Below are 19,369 nucleotides of genomic sequence, written 5' to 3' on the forward strand. Positions count from 1 at the left end.
GTCTGTCTCCGGATTCACCAGCATTATTCCTTAGTGATTTAACTAAAGCACAAAATATGACCCATTTTTCTGCCATTGCTTAAAGGAGCATGGAGCAATTCATCTTTCCATCTGTATTCCATCGACCAAACATTCTCCTTACTCCTACTGGGCAGAAGGTACAAAAGCCCGAAAGCACAAACCACCAGGCTCAAAGACACCTTCAATTCACTTGACTATTGAACAGTCCCCTAGTAAGATTAAATCAACTCTTGATCTCATAATCTACCACATTATGGCCTTCTCTGTAACTTCCACCATCCCCAAAAGGATCCCACCACCAAGCACATATTTCCCTCCCCCCCACCCACATTATAGTTTCTGCAGAGATTGCTCCCTTTGCGACTCCCTTTCCATTAATCTCTCCCCACTGATCTCCCTCCTGGCACTTAGCCTTGCAAACAGGATAGTGCTACACCCGGCCTACACCTCCTCCCTCACTATCATTCAGGGCCCAAACAGTCCTTCCAGGTGAGGTGACATTTCTGTGAGTCTGTTGAGGTCATCTACTGTATCCAGTGCTCCCACTGTGGCTTCATGTATATTATTGAGAGTTGGCGTAGATTGGAAAACCATTTCACTGAGCACCTATGCTCTGCTCGCCAGAAAATGCAGTATCTCTCAGTAGCCACCCATTTTAATTCCACTTGCCATTCACATTCTGACATGTCCATCCATTGCCTCCTCTACAGTCACAATGAGGCCAACTTAGGTTGGAGGAGCAACACTTTATAGTCCATCTGGGTAGCCTCCAACCTGATGGTGTGAACATCGATTTCTCAAACTTCTGGTAATGGCACCCCTCCTACCACCCCCACCCACCTTCACCATTCCCCATTCCCATTTCCCTCTCTCACTTATCTCCTTGCCTGTCCATCACCTTCCTCTGGTGCACCTCCCTCTTTTCTTCCTTCCATGGCCTTCTGTCCTCTCCTATTAGATTGCCCCTTCTCCAGCCGTCTAAATCTTTTTCACCAATCAACTTCACCACTCTGTCCCCCACCTCCTGCCCATGTTTCACCTATCACCTTGTATTTCTCACTCCCCTCCCCCCACTTCTAACACTGACTTCCATTCTGTTTTCCTCAAGTCCTGCCAAAGGGTCTCGGCCTGAAACAATGACTATACTCTTCTCCACAGACGCTGTCTGGCCTGCTGAGTTCCTCCAGCATTTTGTATCTGTTGCTTGGATTTCAAACATCTGCAGATTTCTCTCTTGTTTGTTATGGCCTTGCACCTTTTTGTCTGAGTGTACAGCTCTTCCACTGTAACACTTTATTCTGCACTCTGTTATTGTTTACCCCTGTACTATCTCAATAGACTGATGGGATAAATGATCAGTATAGATGACATATGCAAAATAAAGCTTCTCCACTGTACCTCAGTACAGGTGATGATAATAAACCAATTTACCAACTTAAACTTGAAATACCTGCTGGTCACTGGTCTGTATTGTGACAGGAAGTGCACTTCATCAAACTGCACAATTCACACAAAACGGCAATGCACTGAAGACTTACAAGGAAAACCACTGCGTTTTTAATGGTACAGTATTTACATCATTTCTCTTGCTTTCTCTCACCATTTAGGAAGTACTTTACTTCACCTTTCTTGGGCCCAAAATAAACTTGCACTTGGTCATGCCAAACTTCATCCATCTACCCTTAATTCATTATTGTATCTTTACAAGTATCTTCTTAATCTATATTATTTACTGCCCTTCTTAAATTTCTGTCACCTGAAAAATTGGGTACATAACTATTTAACCCTATATCCAAGTCATTAACAGGATGTTAAAAGTTAAGACACAAGAAACTGCAGTGTTGGAACCTGGCGCAACAAACAATCAGTTGGAGGAACTTAGCAGGTTGAGCAGCATCTGCTGGGGGAGCAGAAATGTAGACATTCCAGGTCAAGACCCTTCATCGGTACAGAGAATAGACCTGAAGGCAAATTAAATTGTTAAGTTGTGATAATAAAAACTATTTTACCATCAAACCATCACAGATGCTAGTCAATCCCCAGTAATCTAATATTATCCTCCCTTTCTATTCTCAGTCCTGATGCAGGGTCTCAACCCAAAACAGTGACCATCAGAATCACAGATTTATAATCAGCAATGTACAGTTGCAAGAAAAAGTTTGTGCACCCTTTGCAATTACCTGGTTTTCTGCATTAATTAAATTAAAATGTGGTCACTCAAAGCTGCTATGTAGGTTGATTCTGTGGTTAAGAAGGCATAGGTGCATTGGCCTTCATCAACCATGGGACTGAGTTTAGGAGCCGAGAAGTAATGTTGCAGCTAGAAAACAACACTGGTCAGACCCCACTTGGAGTACTGTGCTCAGTTCTGGTCATCTCACTACAGGAAGGATGTGGAAACTATAGAAAGGGTGCAGAGGAGTTCGTCAAGGATGTTGCCTGGATTGGGGAGCATGCCTTATGAGAATAGGTTGAGTGAACTCAGCCTTTTCTCCTTGGAGTGATGGAGGATAAGAAGTGACCTGAAAGAGGTGTACAAGATAATGAGAGGCATTGATTGTGTGGAGAGTCAGAGGCTTTTCCCAGGTCTGAAATGGCTAACATGAGGACACAGTTTTAAGGTGCTTGGAAGTAGGTACAGAGGAAATGTCAGAGGTAAGTTTTACGCAGAGAGTAGTGAGTACGTGGAATGGGCTGCCAGCGGCAGTGGTGGAGGCAGAAATGTTAGGGTATTTTAACAGACTCTTGGATAGGTACATGGAGCTTAGAAAAAGAGGGCTGTGCATAAGTCTAGGTAGTTCTAAGATAAGGACATGTTTGGCACAGCTTTGTGGACCAAAGGGCCTGTATTGTACAGTAGGTTTTCTATGCTACTAATCTTCATCTAAGTCATAATAATAGTCTACAGTAAAAGAAATTGTCTACAAATGGAGGAAATTCAGTACTGTTACTACTCTCCCTGGAAGTGGACATCTGCAAAGACCACACCAAGAGCACAACGTGCAGTGTTGAAGGAGATAAGAAAGAACCCAAAGTTAACAGCAAAAGACCTGCAAAAATCTCTAGGACATGCTAAAGTCTCCGTTCACGTGTCCACTATAAGAAAAACACTGAACAAGAATGGTGTTAATGGAAAGACACCATGGAGGAAACCACTGCTCTCCAAAAATGTCGGGGTAGTGCTCTGTCACCTGAAGCCTTATAGAGCCGGGTGATGCAACAAGACAAAAATCCAAAACGCAAGAGTAAATCAACAATAGAATGGTTTTTAAAAAAACATTCATGTTTTGGAATGACCAAGTCAGAGTCCTGACCTTAACCTAATTGAGATGTTGTGGCATAACCTAAAGAAGGCTGTTCATGTAAGGTATCCCAGAAATATTGATGAACTGGAACAATTTTGTATGGACGAATGGTCTAAAATTCCTCAACATTGTGCAATTCTGATCAGCAGCTTCAGGAAACATTTTGTGGAGGCTTTTGCTCCTAAAGGAGGTTCTACCAGTTACTAAATACACTAGTACAGTGCAAGATTGAAAAATTACTGAAAAAATAAATAGGTATGCAAGATGAATAACGAGGTAGTGCTCATGAACTTAGACCAATTGGAAATCTAATGACAGAGGAGAAATATCTGTTCCTAAAACACTGAGCGTAGGTCTTCAGGCTCCTATGCCTCCTTCCCAATGGTAGTAATAAGAAAAGGCATATCTGGGATCCTGAGGGTCCTTAATGATGGATCAGTCTTCTTGAGGAGTGCCTTTTGAAGATGTCCTCGATGGTGGGGAAAGTAGTGCCTGTAATGAAGCTGGCTGAGTTTACAGTGCTCAGCAGCTCATTCGGTTCTGCACACTGGGGCCTCTACACCAGATGATGGTGCAATCCGTCAGAATGCTCTCCATTGTACATTTGTAGAGACGTGTAAGAATCTTTGGTGACGTACACCACAATCTAGTTTAGTGGTCAGTGCAGTTCGGGACATTGGAGATCAGAGCTCATTTCTGGCGTCCTCTATAAGCAAGTTTCTGCATTCTTTCCCATGAGTGTGTGGGCTTTTATGGGAGTACCGATTAGTAGGTCACATGTTCTGTGATTAGGCTAAGAGTTAAATCAGTGAGTTGCTGGGTGGTGTGGCTCAAAGGGCCTATTCTGTGCTGTATCTCGAAATAAAAATTAAATACCAAATTTTAAACTCCTAATGAATTACAGTAATGCATAATTACATCAATGCGTTGGACCCAACATAGGTTCTTTGAAATTTTGATGCACAGTAACTTGAAAATGTTCACCCATCCCACCACTCATTGAAGACTGTATGTGTTCTCTCAATCTCTCCTTCCTGAAGTCCACAATCAACTTTTTTCTTGCAAATTTGTTTTGCAACACCTCTTAACTATCCGATCTATCTCAATCCTCTACGCTGTCTGAGATTTTGCCAACAACAGAGGTATCAAGGCAAATTTAAAGATTACATAAAACCTGTGTCACCATCCAGATATTCCATTCAATTATTCTATAAGTTTAAATTTAGCTCCAGATTCCAGAGTCTGCAATTGCTCGTCTCCAGATTCATAGAAAACAGAACAGTACAGACCCTTCAGCCCACTATGTTGTGCAACCAATATAAACCTACTTCACAATAAATTTAACCCTTCCCTCCTACACAACCAATACCCTCCATTTTTCTTACATCCATGTGCCTATCTAAGAGTCTCTTAAATGTCCCTACTCTATTGTCCCCTACCATGACCATAGAATTGTACTCCAGGCAACTACTACTATCTGTGTAATAAAAATAGTTCTCCTAATTTCTTTGTCATTCCTCCCAATCAATTCCTATCCCCAATCAAAAAGTAATTACTTTTTTAAAAAATCAGCTAGAACTTGGGAAGTTCATTGTACCCAATACTTTTTCTTCGTTTCCAATGCTGAATTAGGCTTTCTATCAAACTTCTTTTTAAAAGACTTTTCTGATCCCTAACCCCACTCCAAAAAAAACACTTCAAAGTTGACAATTATCATCTTATCCATCATTATATCATCTCTGTCTGTTCTCAGTGGACCAGTAAGTGGCTGAGTCACCGCCAGAGGAAGTTTCACTTCTGGTCGCAAGCACACATACACATAGAGGATTACGGAATACAGTACCAGAGGAATTAGTGCAATTGCTGATACTCAGGGATGTGCTAAGCCTGGGAACCTACAAGTTTCCTTTTCTTTCTGATTGATTTTTTCAAATATTACATATGTATTATTTTACATATTCAATTTTTTAAGTGCTTAATATTATTTGATTTTAGCATTTATTTTGAGGTCCTCGTTCCTGTACCTCTTCTGTATCCAGTTCATTGGATGACTTCCTTTTCTTAGGAGCTTACATTGATCACTTCTTTTATAACACAATCTACTTGTGTCCCATCATTTCTTTAATATTGTAAATATGTTGAAATGGAGCATCACCAAATGTAGTCAATCATGGCCCAGTTAGCGGAACATTTGCCTCTGAATCGCGTTCCAGGAATTTGAACTCAAAACATAAGTTGACATTCTGATGCTTTACAGGCGATGTGCCAAGTTTTCAAGGGAGACTTCTTTCATTTGGTTAAACTTGTCTGACTGATCCTCTTTACCAAAAAGGTTGTGGCCCAGAAATTGCAGTGAGGTTGTTGTGCTGAATACAATGACTTAGTTGTGGACCCATCACTGCCGTCTTCAGTAGCCGTGTTGGGAGTATCATTTTTGGGATCAACATTAAGTCAGGGGCTCAGGGATGAGAGGGGCACATTTTGGAGGACCATTGGTTAGTGATGTTTCACCAGAGGCTTATACCTTATGTGCAAGAATGACAAATCAATGAATCGAGAAGTCAAGGTTTTGAGGGCCATCAATGATGAGATGTGGGGTCAGCTCAGCAAGGTGGATTGAGGCCAATTATGGAGGGTTAGGCCATGGATTAAGCAGTAAGAAGATAGAAATGGGTGAAATTGGAACCTGGGCTAATAAGAGCAGGAGTTTTACAGCCTGGGCTGATCATAAGCATGGCGTGGATCATCTGAGCACATCAAAGGGGTGGTCTGATCCTGGGTTCATCATGGGCTTGGGTGTTATGGGACTCACTGAAGTTGAATGGAAGGGTAAGGGGAGGAACTGAAGTGTAGATAATTATTGGAACGTTCTGTAGTGTAGGATTTTGAATACTGTCAATTAAAGGCTGCCCATACCAGGGCACTTCTGTGACGATAATATAAATATTCTTGGAAATTATATAAGTTCATGTTAACTTATGTTTTCTCCTCATCTTGTAATGCACTGTGCTACTGCTGCAAAATGCTAATTTTCATTGTATTTATTAGCTCTGTATGTATGCTCCTGACAACAATAGACATGAAGTGGAAGTAAATCAAGGGTAAGGATGTCACTTCAGTCACAGAATCTCAGCTGAATGCGACTGGTCAAATTTCTGGGGTGATATAATAATCAACCACTCATGTTCTATTCTGAAACAATGACACCGAGCACTGGAAAAAATTTCTAGACCCATTTCTAGATCCATAAGCTAGTATAAGGGCAAACACGAGGAAATCTGCAGATGCTGGAAATTCAAACAACAACACACACAAGATGCTGGTGGAACACAGCAGGCCAGGCAGCATCTATAGGAGAAGTACTGTCGACGTTTCGGGCCGAGACCCTTCGTCAGGACTAACCGAAAGGAAAGATAGTAAGAGATTTGAAAGTAGAAGGGGGGAAGGGGAAATGCGAAATGATAGAAGACCGGGGGGGGGGGGGGGATGAAGCTAAGAGCTGGAAAAGTGATAGGCGAAAGTGATACAGAGCTGGAGAAGGGAAAGGATCATGGGACGGGAGGCCTTGGGAGAAAGGGGGGGGGGGGGGAAGCACCAGAGGGAGATGCAGAACAGGCAAACAACTAAATATATCAGGGATGGGGTAAGGAGGGGCATTAACGAAAGTTAGAGAAGTCAATGTTCACGCCATCAGGTTGGAGGCTGATGGCCTCCAAAGTGTTGTATATAAAGTGTTGTTCCTCCAAGCTGAGTTTGGATTCATTTTGACAGTAGAGGAGGCCATGGACAGACATATCAGAATGGGAATGGGATGTGAAATTAAAATGTGTGGCCACTGGGAGATCCTGCTTTTTCTGGTGGACTGAGCGTAGATGTTCAGCGAAACGGTCTCCCAGTCTGCATCGGGTCTCACCAATATATAAAAGGCCACACCGGGAGCACCGGATGCAGTATACCACACCAGCCAACTCACAGGTGAAGTGTCGCCTCACCTGGAAGGACTGTCTGGGGCCCTGGATGGTGGTGAGGAAGGAAGTATAAGAGCAGGTGTAGCACTTGTTCTGTTTACAAGGATAAGTGCCAGGAGGGAGTTCAGTGAGAAGGGAAGGGGGAGACAAGTGGACAAGGGAGTCGTGTAGGGAGTGATCCCTGCGAAAAGCGGGGGGGAGGGGGGGAAGATGTGCTTGGTAGTATAAGTATAAGGGTGTTTTTTTGTCCTGTGTGAAATCCTGAAAGATATTCATCCCTCAATTAGCATCACAATAAACACAATTATATGGTTATTATCACATGCTGATATCAGGTGCAAATTAACGCCACAGTTCCTACATTATAAGTAGCAACACTTCAAAAGACAACATAGCAAAAGCATCTCAAGACATCTCACAGTAATGCAACTGAACCACTTTTAGCATTCAGCTGTATAGAAAGGTATTAGAACAGAAGTCCAAAAGCTGAATCAAAGAGGCAAATTTCGCAAAGCAACAAAACTGTAAAGGCTTAAAGAGGAATTCCAGAGCTTGGGACCAAAGCAGCTAAAGACACATCCAACTGCACAGGAGTTTTTTTTTAATGGAGCTGTGCAAATAGACCAGAACTGGAGCACAGATCAAGTCAAAGTTGAGTTTATAGTCAAATGTGCAAGTACATATATGCAAAGGTGCAATGAAACTTGTAGCAACATCTTAGGCACGTAACATCAGATGCACACATTTTCAAGAAAAATATAAACTGTACACATTTTACAAGAAACAACACAATTAGAACAAAAAAAATTACATTGTGTACAAAGTGGTCATAGTGTTGCTATACTAAGGTTGTGATTAGGGTTGTGGAGGTTAGCTCAAGAACTGAAAAATTGAAGGGTAATAGTTATTCTTGAAAATTCCAAACTTCAAAGCTCAAAATAAATGTATTATCAAAGTACAGTGGTGCTAGAAAGTTTGTGAACCCTGTAAAATTTTCTCTATTTCAACATAAATATGACTTAAAATATGATCAGATCTTCAAGTAAGTACTAAAACTAGATAACAAGAACCCAATTAAATAAATACCACAGAAGGTCTCAGTCAGAAACGTTGACTGTACTTTTTTCTATAGATGATGCCTGGCCTACTGAGTTCCTCCAGCGTCTTGTGTGTGTTACAAAACATTATACTTGTTCATTTATTTATTGAGAAAAATTATCCAATATTACATGAATTTGTTGGAAAAATTATGTGAATGTTTGTTTTCAGTAACTGGTGTGATCCCCTTGTACAGCAATAACTTCAGCCAAGTGTTGATCAGTCCTGCATATCAGCTTGGAGGAATTTTAGGCCATTTCTCCTTACAAAACTGCTTCAACTCCGGGATGTTCGTGGGCTTCCTTGCATAAACTGCTTGCTTCAGGTCCTTCCACAACATTTCTATAGGATTGAGGTCAGAGATTTGACTCGGCTATTCCAAATCACTAATTTTCTTCTTTTAAGCCATTCTGTTGTTGATTTAATCTTGTCTTTTGGATCATTGTCATGTGGCATTATCCAACTTCTACTAGGCTTCAGGTACAGACTGCTACCCTGACATTCTCCTGTAAAATATCCACAGAACATTGTCTGAGAAGCAATGTAGAACATCCAGGTGGTCATTTGCAAACTTGAGATGTTTCTTCTGTAGTGGCCTTCAATGAACACCATTACTGTTCAGTGTTTTTCTTATAGTGGACACATGAACAGAGCTTTCAGCAAGTTCATGAGATTTCTGTAGGTGTCTCACTGTTAATGTCGAGTTCCTTTTCACCTCCTTCAATTGCTGACCCTTTCCACCTCCGACCCTGCGATGAAAACTGGTTTCCTTCTCCTGAAGTCAGTAATCAGCTCCTTGGTCTTGCTGACACTGAGCAAGAAATTACTGTTAAAGGCACCACTCAACCACCAGATTTTCAATTTCCCTCCTATATGCTGATTTGTCACCACTTTTCACTCAGCCTATGATAGTGGTGAAACGAGTTGAGCAGGCGCAAAGCACACAGCCCGGTGGTTCACCTGTGCTGATGGAGATTGTGGAAAATGTTGTTGCCAATCCGATCTGACTGGGGTCTGCAACTGAGGAAATTCCAAGATCCAATTGCATAAGGAGTTATTGAGGCCAAGGTTATGAAGCTTATTGATTGGTTTTGAGGGGATAATGGTATTGAATGCTGATCTGTAGTCAATAAAGAGCATCCAGGTGTATGCATCTTTGCTGTCCAGATGTTCCAGGGTTGAGTGAAGAGTCAATGAGATGGGATCTATTATGGAACTGTTGCTCCTGTAGGCAAACTGGAGCAGATCCAAGTCACTTCTCAGGCAGGAATTGATATGTTTCATCAGCAACCTATCAAAACACTCCATCACTGTGGATGTAGATGCTAATGGATAATAGTCACCGTGCCAGGTTACCACATTCTTCTTAGAGCCAGTATAATTGAAGTCTGCTTAAAGCAGGTGGGTACCTCAGACTGCTGGAGCAAGAGGTTAAAGATCTCAGTGAACACTCCAGCCAATTGATCAGCATAGGTTTTTAGCACTTGGCTGGTTACCCCATCCGGGCCAGATGCTTTTTGTTGTTTCACCTTCCTGAAGGCTGCTCACACTTGCGTCTCAGACTGAAATCACACGATCATCGGGGCGGAGGAATTTGTGATGGTTCCTCCATTTTCTGACGAGCATAGAAGGTATTGAGCTCATCTGGAAGTAAAGCCCAGCTGTCACCACGTCACTTGATTTTATCATGAAGTACGAAGCTCCACCTTTTGCCTCATTTGAATCAGCAGTTTGGTCCACTCTGTAAATCAAGAAGCCTTCAGGTCTGATCTCTGTATCTGGCACGCTCGGAGAAATCCACATCTCAGTTAGGCATAGAACATAACCTTCTCTCATTTCCCTCTGAAACAGCAATCTTGTCCTCGGGTTCTCAGTTTTGTTTTCCAGCAACAGTACATTTGCTAACAAGATGCCGGGTAGAAGGGGCCTCATCCCTCTGTGTTTCAGGCTAGCTTGGAGTGCCCGTCCCACCTCACTACTGGCCATGGCAGTGAACCTTCATCTGCCTAAAGGCACCATACCGGCCCAGTCTGCCAAGTCCTTCAGAAGATCATGAGATTTGTAGATCATTAAGTGATCCATGGATTTGTATAGGGAAGGGGGTAGACCACAGAGGTTTGTGGTTCTGATAGCAGAGGTAATGCTGGAGCTAAATAAGGATACTGCATCACAGAATAGAGGCACTGCAAGAGGATAGAACAGTCAAGCATGATTAAGTTGACAGGCAGGTCAAGAAAGTTGATAAGAGTTAATATGTTATGGTCACAGTCATAGAAGATATTGCTTACAATTCTGAAAGGAAATTTTAGTGATAACCCAGTGAAACTATAATATTCTGTTTCACCTACTAACTGTGGTTGGTTGATTGTACAAGTGGGTCATTTTGCACTTCCGTATGCTTTGTTCTCTGTAGCAAATTGTTTCTCAATAATTATTGTAAGTTTACCTGCCAACAGCAAAATGTTTAGTTTAGATCTTTTAACGAAGACAAACTTACCTAAGCTTACAACTCTGATTATGTTCAACTTAAACAGCAAATAGCCAGGGAAAAATTTAGCATTTAGTGTCTTGCATTAATTTTTTATTAAATGCACATTGGTTGTTTGTCAGTCTTTATCTGCTTATGTATAATTTTTTGTAAATTATATTGTATTTCTTTTCCCTCCCTGTAAATGTCTGCAATCTCAATGTAGTATATCATAATATATACATATGTACTTTGATAATATATTTTGAACTTGGAACCTGATGCAAATCTTAGTTATTTACTAACTAAGGGTTTTCTCATCTTATTTTAAATCAAGATTCTTATTTGAATGAAACATTCATTGAGACTGAATTTTAATTTCCCAATCACCGATCTGGAAAGGTCCTTAAGCATCTCCTTTTTGAAAGTAATAGGGCACATCTTTCTTCAGGGTGTCTCAAGGTGCAAGGAGCTGGATCCCATGACAGAGGGGAGCTTAAAGCCTGTCTGGGTGTGACATCTGGCTTTGACATCTGGTGAACCCATGCCTCCAAGTTCATCAGTATCAAAATTGAGAACTAAACAAATGTGAAAACAGCAAACATTCAATCAAAATGTTTAAATAAATATTCAAGATAAAATTAAAAAGTTAAAACATACAAAAAAATAACTGAAACATTTAATCAATTAACTGAAATAAAAAGCTCTGATGCAAGGTTTCAACAGATGCTGTTGTACCTGCTGAACTCCCCCACCATTTTTATTTTGCCCCTGATTCCAGCATTTGCAGTCCTGTATGTCTCTACATAAGAAGCTCTGCTTGGCTTACTCCTGGCAACCAACTTCTCCCGTTCATTAGAATGGTTCTGCTGTACTTATGCCAAGCTTCACCGTGCACAGGCTCAGCAAAGAGCCATCTCAGTCTGAAAGCTAAGAAGTCTGTGTAAACATGCAGTGCCTTCTTGGATACTATCTTGGGTTTATCTGAGCAGCTAATCACATAGGTTGAAGAAAAAGAAATGCCACTGGCTTAGGGCCAGTGACATGAGTACAACCTTTTCCACATTAACTCTACAATTCACTGTCTGAAAGGGTGGTGGAACCAGATTAAATTGCAATTTTCGAAAAGGAAATGGATAGATAGTAGCGGAAGAAAAAAATTGCAGTACTGGGAGAAAGAGCTGGGAAATGCACTGAATGACTGAACCAGCAACGCACTGATGAAAGTCAGCAATCTGAAATGGGATAGTATGTCTAACATTCATGTCAAGAAAGAAGGGGGAGAGAGAGGGAGGAGGGGAAGGGAAAGGAAGAACAAATAAACAAACTTGCTTTTATTTAGCACCTTCAGGTGCTCAGAATGTGCCAAACGTAGAGCCAGTAAAACAAAAGTTAGCAGTCTAACATGCCAGCAAATTTGCACACTTTCCCACAAACAGTAATGTGATAAGCAGTTTTACTAAGGTTAATTGAGGGATAAATGCTTGTAGGTCACCTAGACAAAATCCAATGCACTCCTTCAAAGCATTGCCTCGGTTGCATCCAGCTCAGAGAGTAATTTTAATGATGAATTGGCATCTTATTTTGATATTATCTGGCATTCACAACTTTTAGGCTCAGAAGACAGACTGTTATTAGTGACACAAAGCTAAGGTTAGAATTTCACATACAGACTATAAAGACCATAAGACATCACAATGGAATTAGGCCATTCAGCCCATCAAGTCTGCTCTGCCATTCCATCATGTTTGATTTCTTATCCCTCTCAACCACACTCTCCTGCCTTCTACCTGTAACCTTTCATGCCCTGATTAATCAACAACCTATCACCTCCAACTTAAATATACCCAATGACTTGACCTCCACAGCCAACTGTGGTCATGAATTCCACACAGTCACCACTTTTTGGCTTTAGAAATGCCTCATCGCTGTTTTAAATGGATGTACTTCTATTCTGAGCTGTGCCCTCTGGTCCTAGACTCACCCATTATAGGAAACATCCTCCCCACATCCACTTCAATATTCAGTAGGTTTCAGTGAGATCCACTCCCCCCACCCACTCCCATTCTTCTAAACTCAAGTGAGTACAGGCTCCTCATATATTAACCCTTTAATTTCAACAAATTATTCTCGTGAACCTCCTCTGGAGTCTCTCCAATGGCAGCACATCCTTTCTTACAATATAGGGGCCTGAAATAGCTCACTATACTCCAAGTGCAGTCTGACAAATGCCTCATAAAGCCTCAGTATTACATCCATGCTTTTATATTCTAGTCCTCTCAAAATGAAAGAAAACAATGCATTTTCCCTCCTTTACAGATTCAACTTGCAAGTTAACCCTTGCACAAGGACTCCCATCCCTTTGCACCTGATTTTTGAATTTTCTCCTTGTTGAGAAAATAATCTACACCTTTATTCCTTCTACCAAAGTTCTCAACCATACACTTAATTCACTATATTCCATCTGCCACTTCTTTGTACATTTTCCTAATCTGGCCAAACCCTCCTGCAGACTCCCTGCTTCCTCAACAATATCCGCCCCTCCACCTTCATATCATCAGCAAACTTGGCCACAAAGTCATCAATGCCAATACCCAAATTATTGACATATAACATGAAAAGTGCTCCCAACACCAACCCCTACAGCTTCATTCAGTTCAGGCCCAGGCTTAGAAAAATAATTTATGAAAATTCTTAGCTAGCCTGTCTAATTTTCTACTAGGACAGTAAGAAAGGGGTTCGAAAATGTGTTTAGGTCATGTTATCCCTGCCTCAGAAGTGTGAGATGGGATGGTGTGGAGGGAGCTTCAGTCTGTGTCTGACTCCAGGAGAGTGTGATGAAACAGTGTAGAGGGAGTTTCACTCTGTCTGACTCCAGGAGTGTGTGATGGGACAGTATGGAGTGAGTTCCACTCTATGTTTGACCTTGGGAGTGTGTAATGGGAAGGTGCGGAAGGAACATCACTGTGTCTGACCCCACGGGTCTGTGATGGGACGTGGTGGAGGGAGCTTCACTCTCTGTCTGAGCCTGGGAGTGTGTGATGAAACAGGGTGGAGGTTGCTTCACTGTGTCAGTTAAAAGGGCATCTTAAACTGTGATAGTGATATTGGAGAAAACATTTCAAGTGATATTGATGATGCTGGTGTCTTTAGACATTCAGAATGGTATGATATGGAAGCAGTCAATATAACTAAAGGGAACGTAATGATACCTGGATGGATAAGAGTAAGATAATCTTGATGGTATCAGGTTATATATTTAGCAATATGTGAATTATATGAGTGTATATCTAGATGTGTCGGATGGTATAAAGATCATAGACTTGGAGTGAAGAGCTGCTGGTAACAGAGATACAGGAATGTATAACAATGCTTATCTGCAAGGCATACGTGTTTCAGGCTCTAATTTCAAAAGTGTTGGCGAGATTGAACCTGATACCATGAAGATGCATATTTAATGTATACACAGATGAATGTCTGTTGCATGATTGTTACTGTTTGATACTATGGGGTACATATCCACTGGAGGAACTCAGCAGGTCTATGAGAGGAAAGGAATTGTCAATGGTCCAGGTCAAAACCCTGCTATCAGGACTCATCAAATATGAAAGTAAGCAGGAGGTTTGATGGATGACGACGAGAGAGTAAATTTATTTGATGAGGAACAGTAGCTGAGTGTATAATGGGAATGTGGGTTCCTGGATCTGCACAAGATATAGGGTATCTGATAGAATGTCAGGAGAAATCTGCTAGTATGACTAAATGAGTTAGAACAGTACAGCACCAGACCTGTCCTTTTGGCATATGATGTGACAAGTCAATATTTAATTGATTGACTGTATGCCAAGGTACCAGCACTTTAGCCAAGAGTTACCCTACTGGTCACCATCCCCTCGTCCTCTGCGTATTCATGCGTAAGAGGCTCTTAAAAACATCAAAGAAGGCATGCTTGCCTTATTAGTCAAGGCATCAAGTTCAAGAGTCAGAAAGTTAGCTGCAGCTTTATAAAACTCTGGTTAGGGGGCATCTGGAATACTGCATGCAATGCTGGAGGCTTTCGAAAGGGTGCAGAGGAGTTTCACAGGATGCTGCCTGGATTAGAAGGTTTAAGCTAAAAGGAGAGACTGGACAAACCACAGTTGTTTTTCTGGAGTGGTGGAAGCTGAGGTAAGACCTTACAGAAGTTATAAAATTCTGAGAGGCACATTGAGAGCAAACTCCAGTTTTTTATCCCCAGGGTCAAATGTCTAATTATAGAGGGTATGCATTTAAGGAAAAAAGGGGAAGGGTTCAAAGGAGATGTTTGAACAGGCTCTTTCTTTACACAGAGGGTGGTGGTGGAGACAGATAATCTAGAGGTGTGATAAAGGCAGGCACCTGATGGTAAACAGCGGGAAACACAAAATTTAATTGTATCTGAGGTTATGAGGTCAAGTATTCCGGAATCTTCATCACAGAGGAAGACCAGGCCTTAGCTCTACTCTGGTGTAATCACTATGTAACTGCAGTGTGACATCTTTACTCCTGTACTCAGATCTTCCTGAATTTGAGATGACCCTCCCTAACTGCTTGTTAAATTGTAGTGGATTGAACACAAGACATGAAGTTACCTGTATACAGAAACACTTTTCAATCTTACTCTACTTAAAAACACTCTGCCATTTAAAAATTTTTCTAACAATGTGAAAGATTTCACAACTTTCAATTATATTATTTGCTCTGCAAGCATTCTCACAGTCCTTACAGCTTGGTACCATCAGCGAATCTGAATTATTCTTGATGCTCTCATTGATATGGACTGTGAGAAGCTGAGAACCTAGTGTTGATCCCTGTAGTATCCCACCAGAGCCTCTAAACACAAAAATGGCCCATTTCTTCCTGTTTTCAGTTTTCTCTACATTAACCAATCCTCGATCCATGCAAGTTTATTATTCCTAATAATATGTCACCTAATATTGTTTCAATGTCTCTTGTGTGATACATTAATGAAGGCCCTGTGAAAGACCAAACATATGATATCAACCAAGCCACCCAAATTTATTCCAGTTTACTGGCTTTCAAAAACCTCAAATTGATTTATCAAATATAATTTGATAGGTGAGTCTTTGATGCCATGAGATGGAGAAATAATGAGATGAAACTCAGTTTCCTGATGTTACTTAGTGATTAAGTATGACAATCTGCAAATTTAATGATATGAGGAAGACATCCAGTCACTATCTGATGTTATGTGAGGATGTGAGGCAACTGAGGATGAGGCCTCTTATCCCTAGGTGGTTGTTATGAGGCCAGACTGCTGTTGGGTTACATTGGTTCAGTGCTAAAATGGATTGGTCCTGCGAAGAGATGGTTTTGGATGAGGAGGAACAGTACTGGAACAGAGTGGTAAGACTTGGTGACAGATTGGTGCTGGGACAGAATGGATGCAGTGTATTGGTAATGGGATTGAGATGGGCTGCTGATGGGATGGAATGAGGTGGACTGGTGACCAGATGCATTGAATAATGCAGGATGGGGATGGTATCGCGAGAGTCTGAGCCAGGATGAGATGGCGATTAAATGGTCGAGGAATGGGGATGAGACAGGGAGGGAATGAGATGGCACGAGAATTTAACGAGCTGCTCTGGTTATGCGATGAAGAAGTGGTCTAGGATGGGAAATGAAGTGAAATGAGATGTGGTAGGATAAGTGCGGCAGGAATGGGACGTGGTGGGATGGGAGGTAGGGTGGGGGTGGAGGTGGGACACAATGGAGTGGGGGGGTGGACGTGGGATGGGATGAGGGGCTGGAGACAGAACGTGATGTTTGGGGGCTGGAGACAGGCCGTGAAGGGGGGACTGGAGACGGGACGTGATGGGGGGGATGGAGACGGGACATGATGGGGGGCTGGAGACGGGACGTGATGGGGGGGATGGAGACGGGACGTGATGGGGGGGTGCCAGAGACGGGACGTGATGGGGGCTGGAGACGGGATGTGATGGGGGGGATGGAGACGGGACGTGATGGGGGGGGTGCCGGAGACGGGACATGATGAAGGGGTGGGGCTGGAGATGGGGGGGGGGGATGAAGACGGGACAGGATGGGGGCTGGAGACGGGATGTGATGGGGGCTGGAGACGGGATGTGATGGGGTGCCGGAGACGGGACGTGATGGGGGCTGGAGACGGGACGTGATGGGGGCTGGAGACGGGACGTAATGAAGGGGTGGGACTGGAGATGGGATGTGATGGGGTGCCGGAGGCGGGACGTGATGGGGGGGTGCCGGAGACGGGACATGATGGGGGCTGGAGACGGGACGTGATGAAGGGGTGGGGCTGGAGATGGGGGGGGGATGAAGACGGGACAGGATGGGGGCTGGAGACGGGATGTGATGGGGGCTGGAGACGGGATGTGATGGGGTGCCGGAGACGGGACGTGATGGGGGCTGGAGACGGGACGTGATGGGGGCTGGAGACGGGACGTAATGAAGGGGTGGGACTGGAGATGGGATGTGATGGGGTGTCGGAGGCGGGACGTGATGGGGGGGTGCCGGAGACGGGACATGATGGGGGCTGGAGACGGGACGTGATGAAGGGGTGGGGCTGGAGATGGGGGGGGGATGAAGACGGGACAGGATGGGGGCTGGAGACGGGATGTGATGGGGGCTGGAGACGGGATGTGATGGGGTGCCGGAGACGGGACGTGATGGGGGCTGGAGACGGGACGTGATGGGGGCTGGAGACGGGACGTAATGAAGGGGTGGGACTGGAGATGGGATGTGATGGGGTGTCGGAGGCGGGACGTGATGGGGGGGTGCCGGAGACGGGACATGATGGGGGCTGGAGACGGGACGTGATGAAGGGGTGGGGCTGGAGATGGGGGGGGGGATGAAGACGGGACAGGATGGGGGCTGGAGACGGGATGTGATGGAGGCTGGAGACGGGATGTGATGGGGTGCCGGAGACGGGACGTGATGGGGGCTGGAGACGGGACGTGATGAAGGGGTGGGGCTGGAGATGGGGGGGGGATGAAGACGGGACAGGATGCGGGGGGGGGGGCTGTGGACGGGATGGGGGGCTGGGGATGGGTCAGGTTGAGTTGAGCGGGGTCTAGAGATGGGACATGATGGGGGAGTGGGGATGGGTCAGGTTGAGAGGGGACCGGATGGGGGGGATGGAGACGGGGCGCGATGGGGGTGGGGGAAAGGAGATGGGGACAGGATGGGGGGACGGGACGGGTCGGGTTGAAGGGGGTCTGGAACCTGGGTTCGATGGGATGAGGTGAGTTAGGCCGGGTGTGGGCGGTCCGCTGACCTGGAGGATGAGCCGTGTGTGCTGCGGGTCGAGCAAGTTGCCGCCGCCTCTCCCTCTACTGCTGCCCGGGGTGGTGATGACGACCCGGCCGTAGGGCCCCGGGCTCTGTAGGTCCGAATAGAGCAAGTGCTTGGACTGGTTGACGGGAAAGAGGCTGTTGACCAGAGTGCGCTCGATCTTGGCCAGGCTGTGGCGCGGCGCGAACAGATACTCCATGTTGTCCTCCACCCGGTAGCGGCTGAAACTAGCGCCGAACAGGATGGCAAGCAGCACGGGCGCCGAGGCGAAGAATACCGGGTGGTTGCCGATGAAGAAGCCCAGGCGGTAGAAGCAGGTCTTCAGGCCCCGGTGCAGCAGCTGCCGCAGCATGGTGAGCAGGGCTCGGCCGGCGGCCTCAGACGGCGGCGGGGCCCGCCCAGCCCTCGGCCTCGGAGCCGGCCGCCATCCGCAACGGGCGGGCCAGGCGCCACCCCTTCAGCCGTGTGATTGCCGGGGCCTGCCGTGTGTGCCGTGCCGTCCTGTGCTTTGAGGCCCGGCCAGGCCTCCTGCTCCACCCCAAGGCTGCAGCGAAGGGTTCGGCCGCTCTCTGACAACTGAGCAACTGGCTGCGGGCGGGGCTTGGGCTGAGAAGGGAGGAGGGAGGGGAGGGCGAGACAGCGAAGGAGTGAGGGGAGAAGAGGTGTGGGGGAATGAGGGTGGGGAAGGAGTGAGGGTAAGGGGGAGGAGAGAGTGGTGGGTGGATAGGGTTGGGTGAAGGTGGGAGGGGATGAAGGAGAGAGGGTGGGGAAGGGGAGGAAGAGGAGGATGGAAGGGTGAGGGTGGAAAGGGAGGGTATGAGGCATGGAGGGTGAGGGTGGGTGGGAGGGGATGAAGGAGAGAGGGTGGGGAAGGGGAGGAAGAGGAGGATGGAAGGGTGAGGGTGGAAAGGGAGGGTATGAGGCATGGAGGGTGAGGGTGGGTGGGAGGGGATGAAGGAGAGAGGGTGGGGAAGGGGAGGAAGAGGAGGATGGAAGGGTGAGGGTGGAAAGGGAGGGTATGAGGCATGGAGGGTGAGGGTGGGTGGGAGGGGATGAAGGAGAGAGGGTGGGGAAGGGGAGGAAGAGGAGGATGGAAGGGTGAGGGTGGAAAGGGAGGGTATGAGGCATGGAGGGTGAGGGTGGGTGGGAGGGGGAAAGGGATGAGGGAGAGATGGTTGGGAGGGACAGCAGGGAGAAATTAG

The 19,369-nt window shown here is 45.0% G+C and overlaps 1 protein-coding gene across 1 annotated transcript in view; it reads right to left on the minus strand.

Annotated features, from left to right (window-relative positions):
• Positions 1 to 18,877, minus strand: part of ptchd1 (patched domain containing 1) — a 70,044-nt gene extending 51,167 nt beyond the window's left edge. Inside the window, exon 1 of the mRNA XM_059967793.1 lies at positions 18,151 to 18,877. Coding sequence (XP_059823776.1) covers positions 18,151 to 18,519 — 369 coding nt within the window. The 5' untranslated portion in view covers positions 18,520 to 18,877. The remainder of the gene's footprint in view (positions 1 to 18,150) is intronic.
• Positions 18,878 to 19,369: the final 492 nt, after the last annotated feature.

This window comes from Hypanus sabinus, chromosome 4 (assembly GCF_030144855.1).
Source record: "Hypanus sabinus isolate sHypSab1 chromosome 4, sHypSab1.hap1, whole genome shotgun sequence".
Classification (NCBI taxonomy): Eukaryota; Metazoa; Chordata; class Chondrichthyes; order Myliobatiformes; family Dasyatidae; genus Hypanus; species Hypanus sabinus.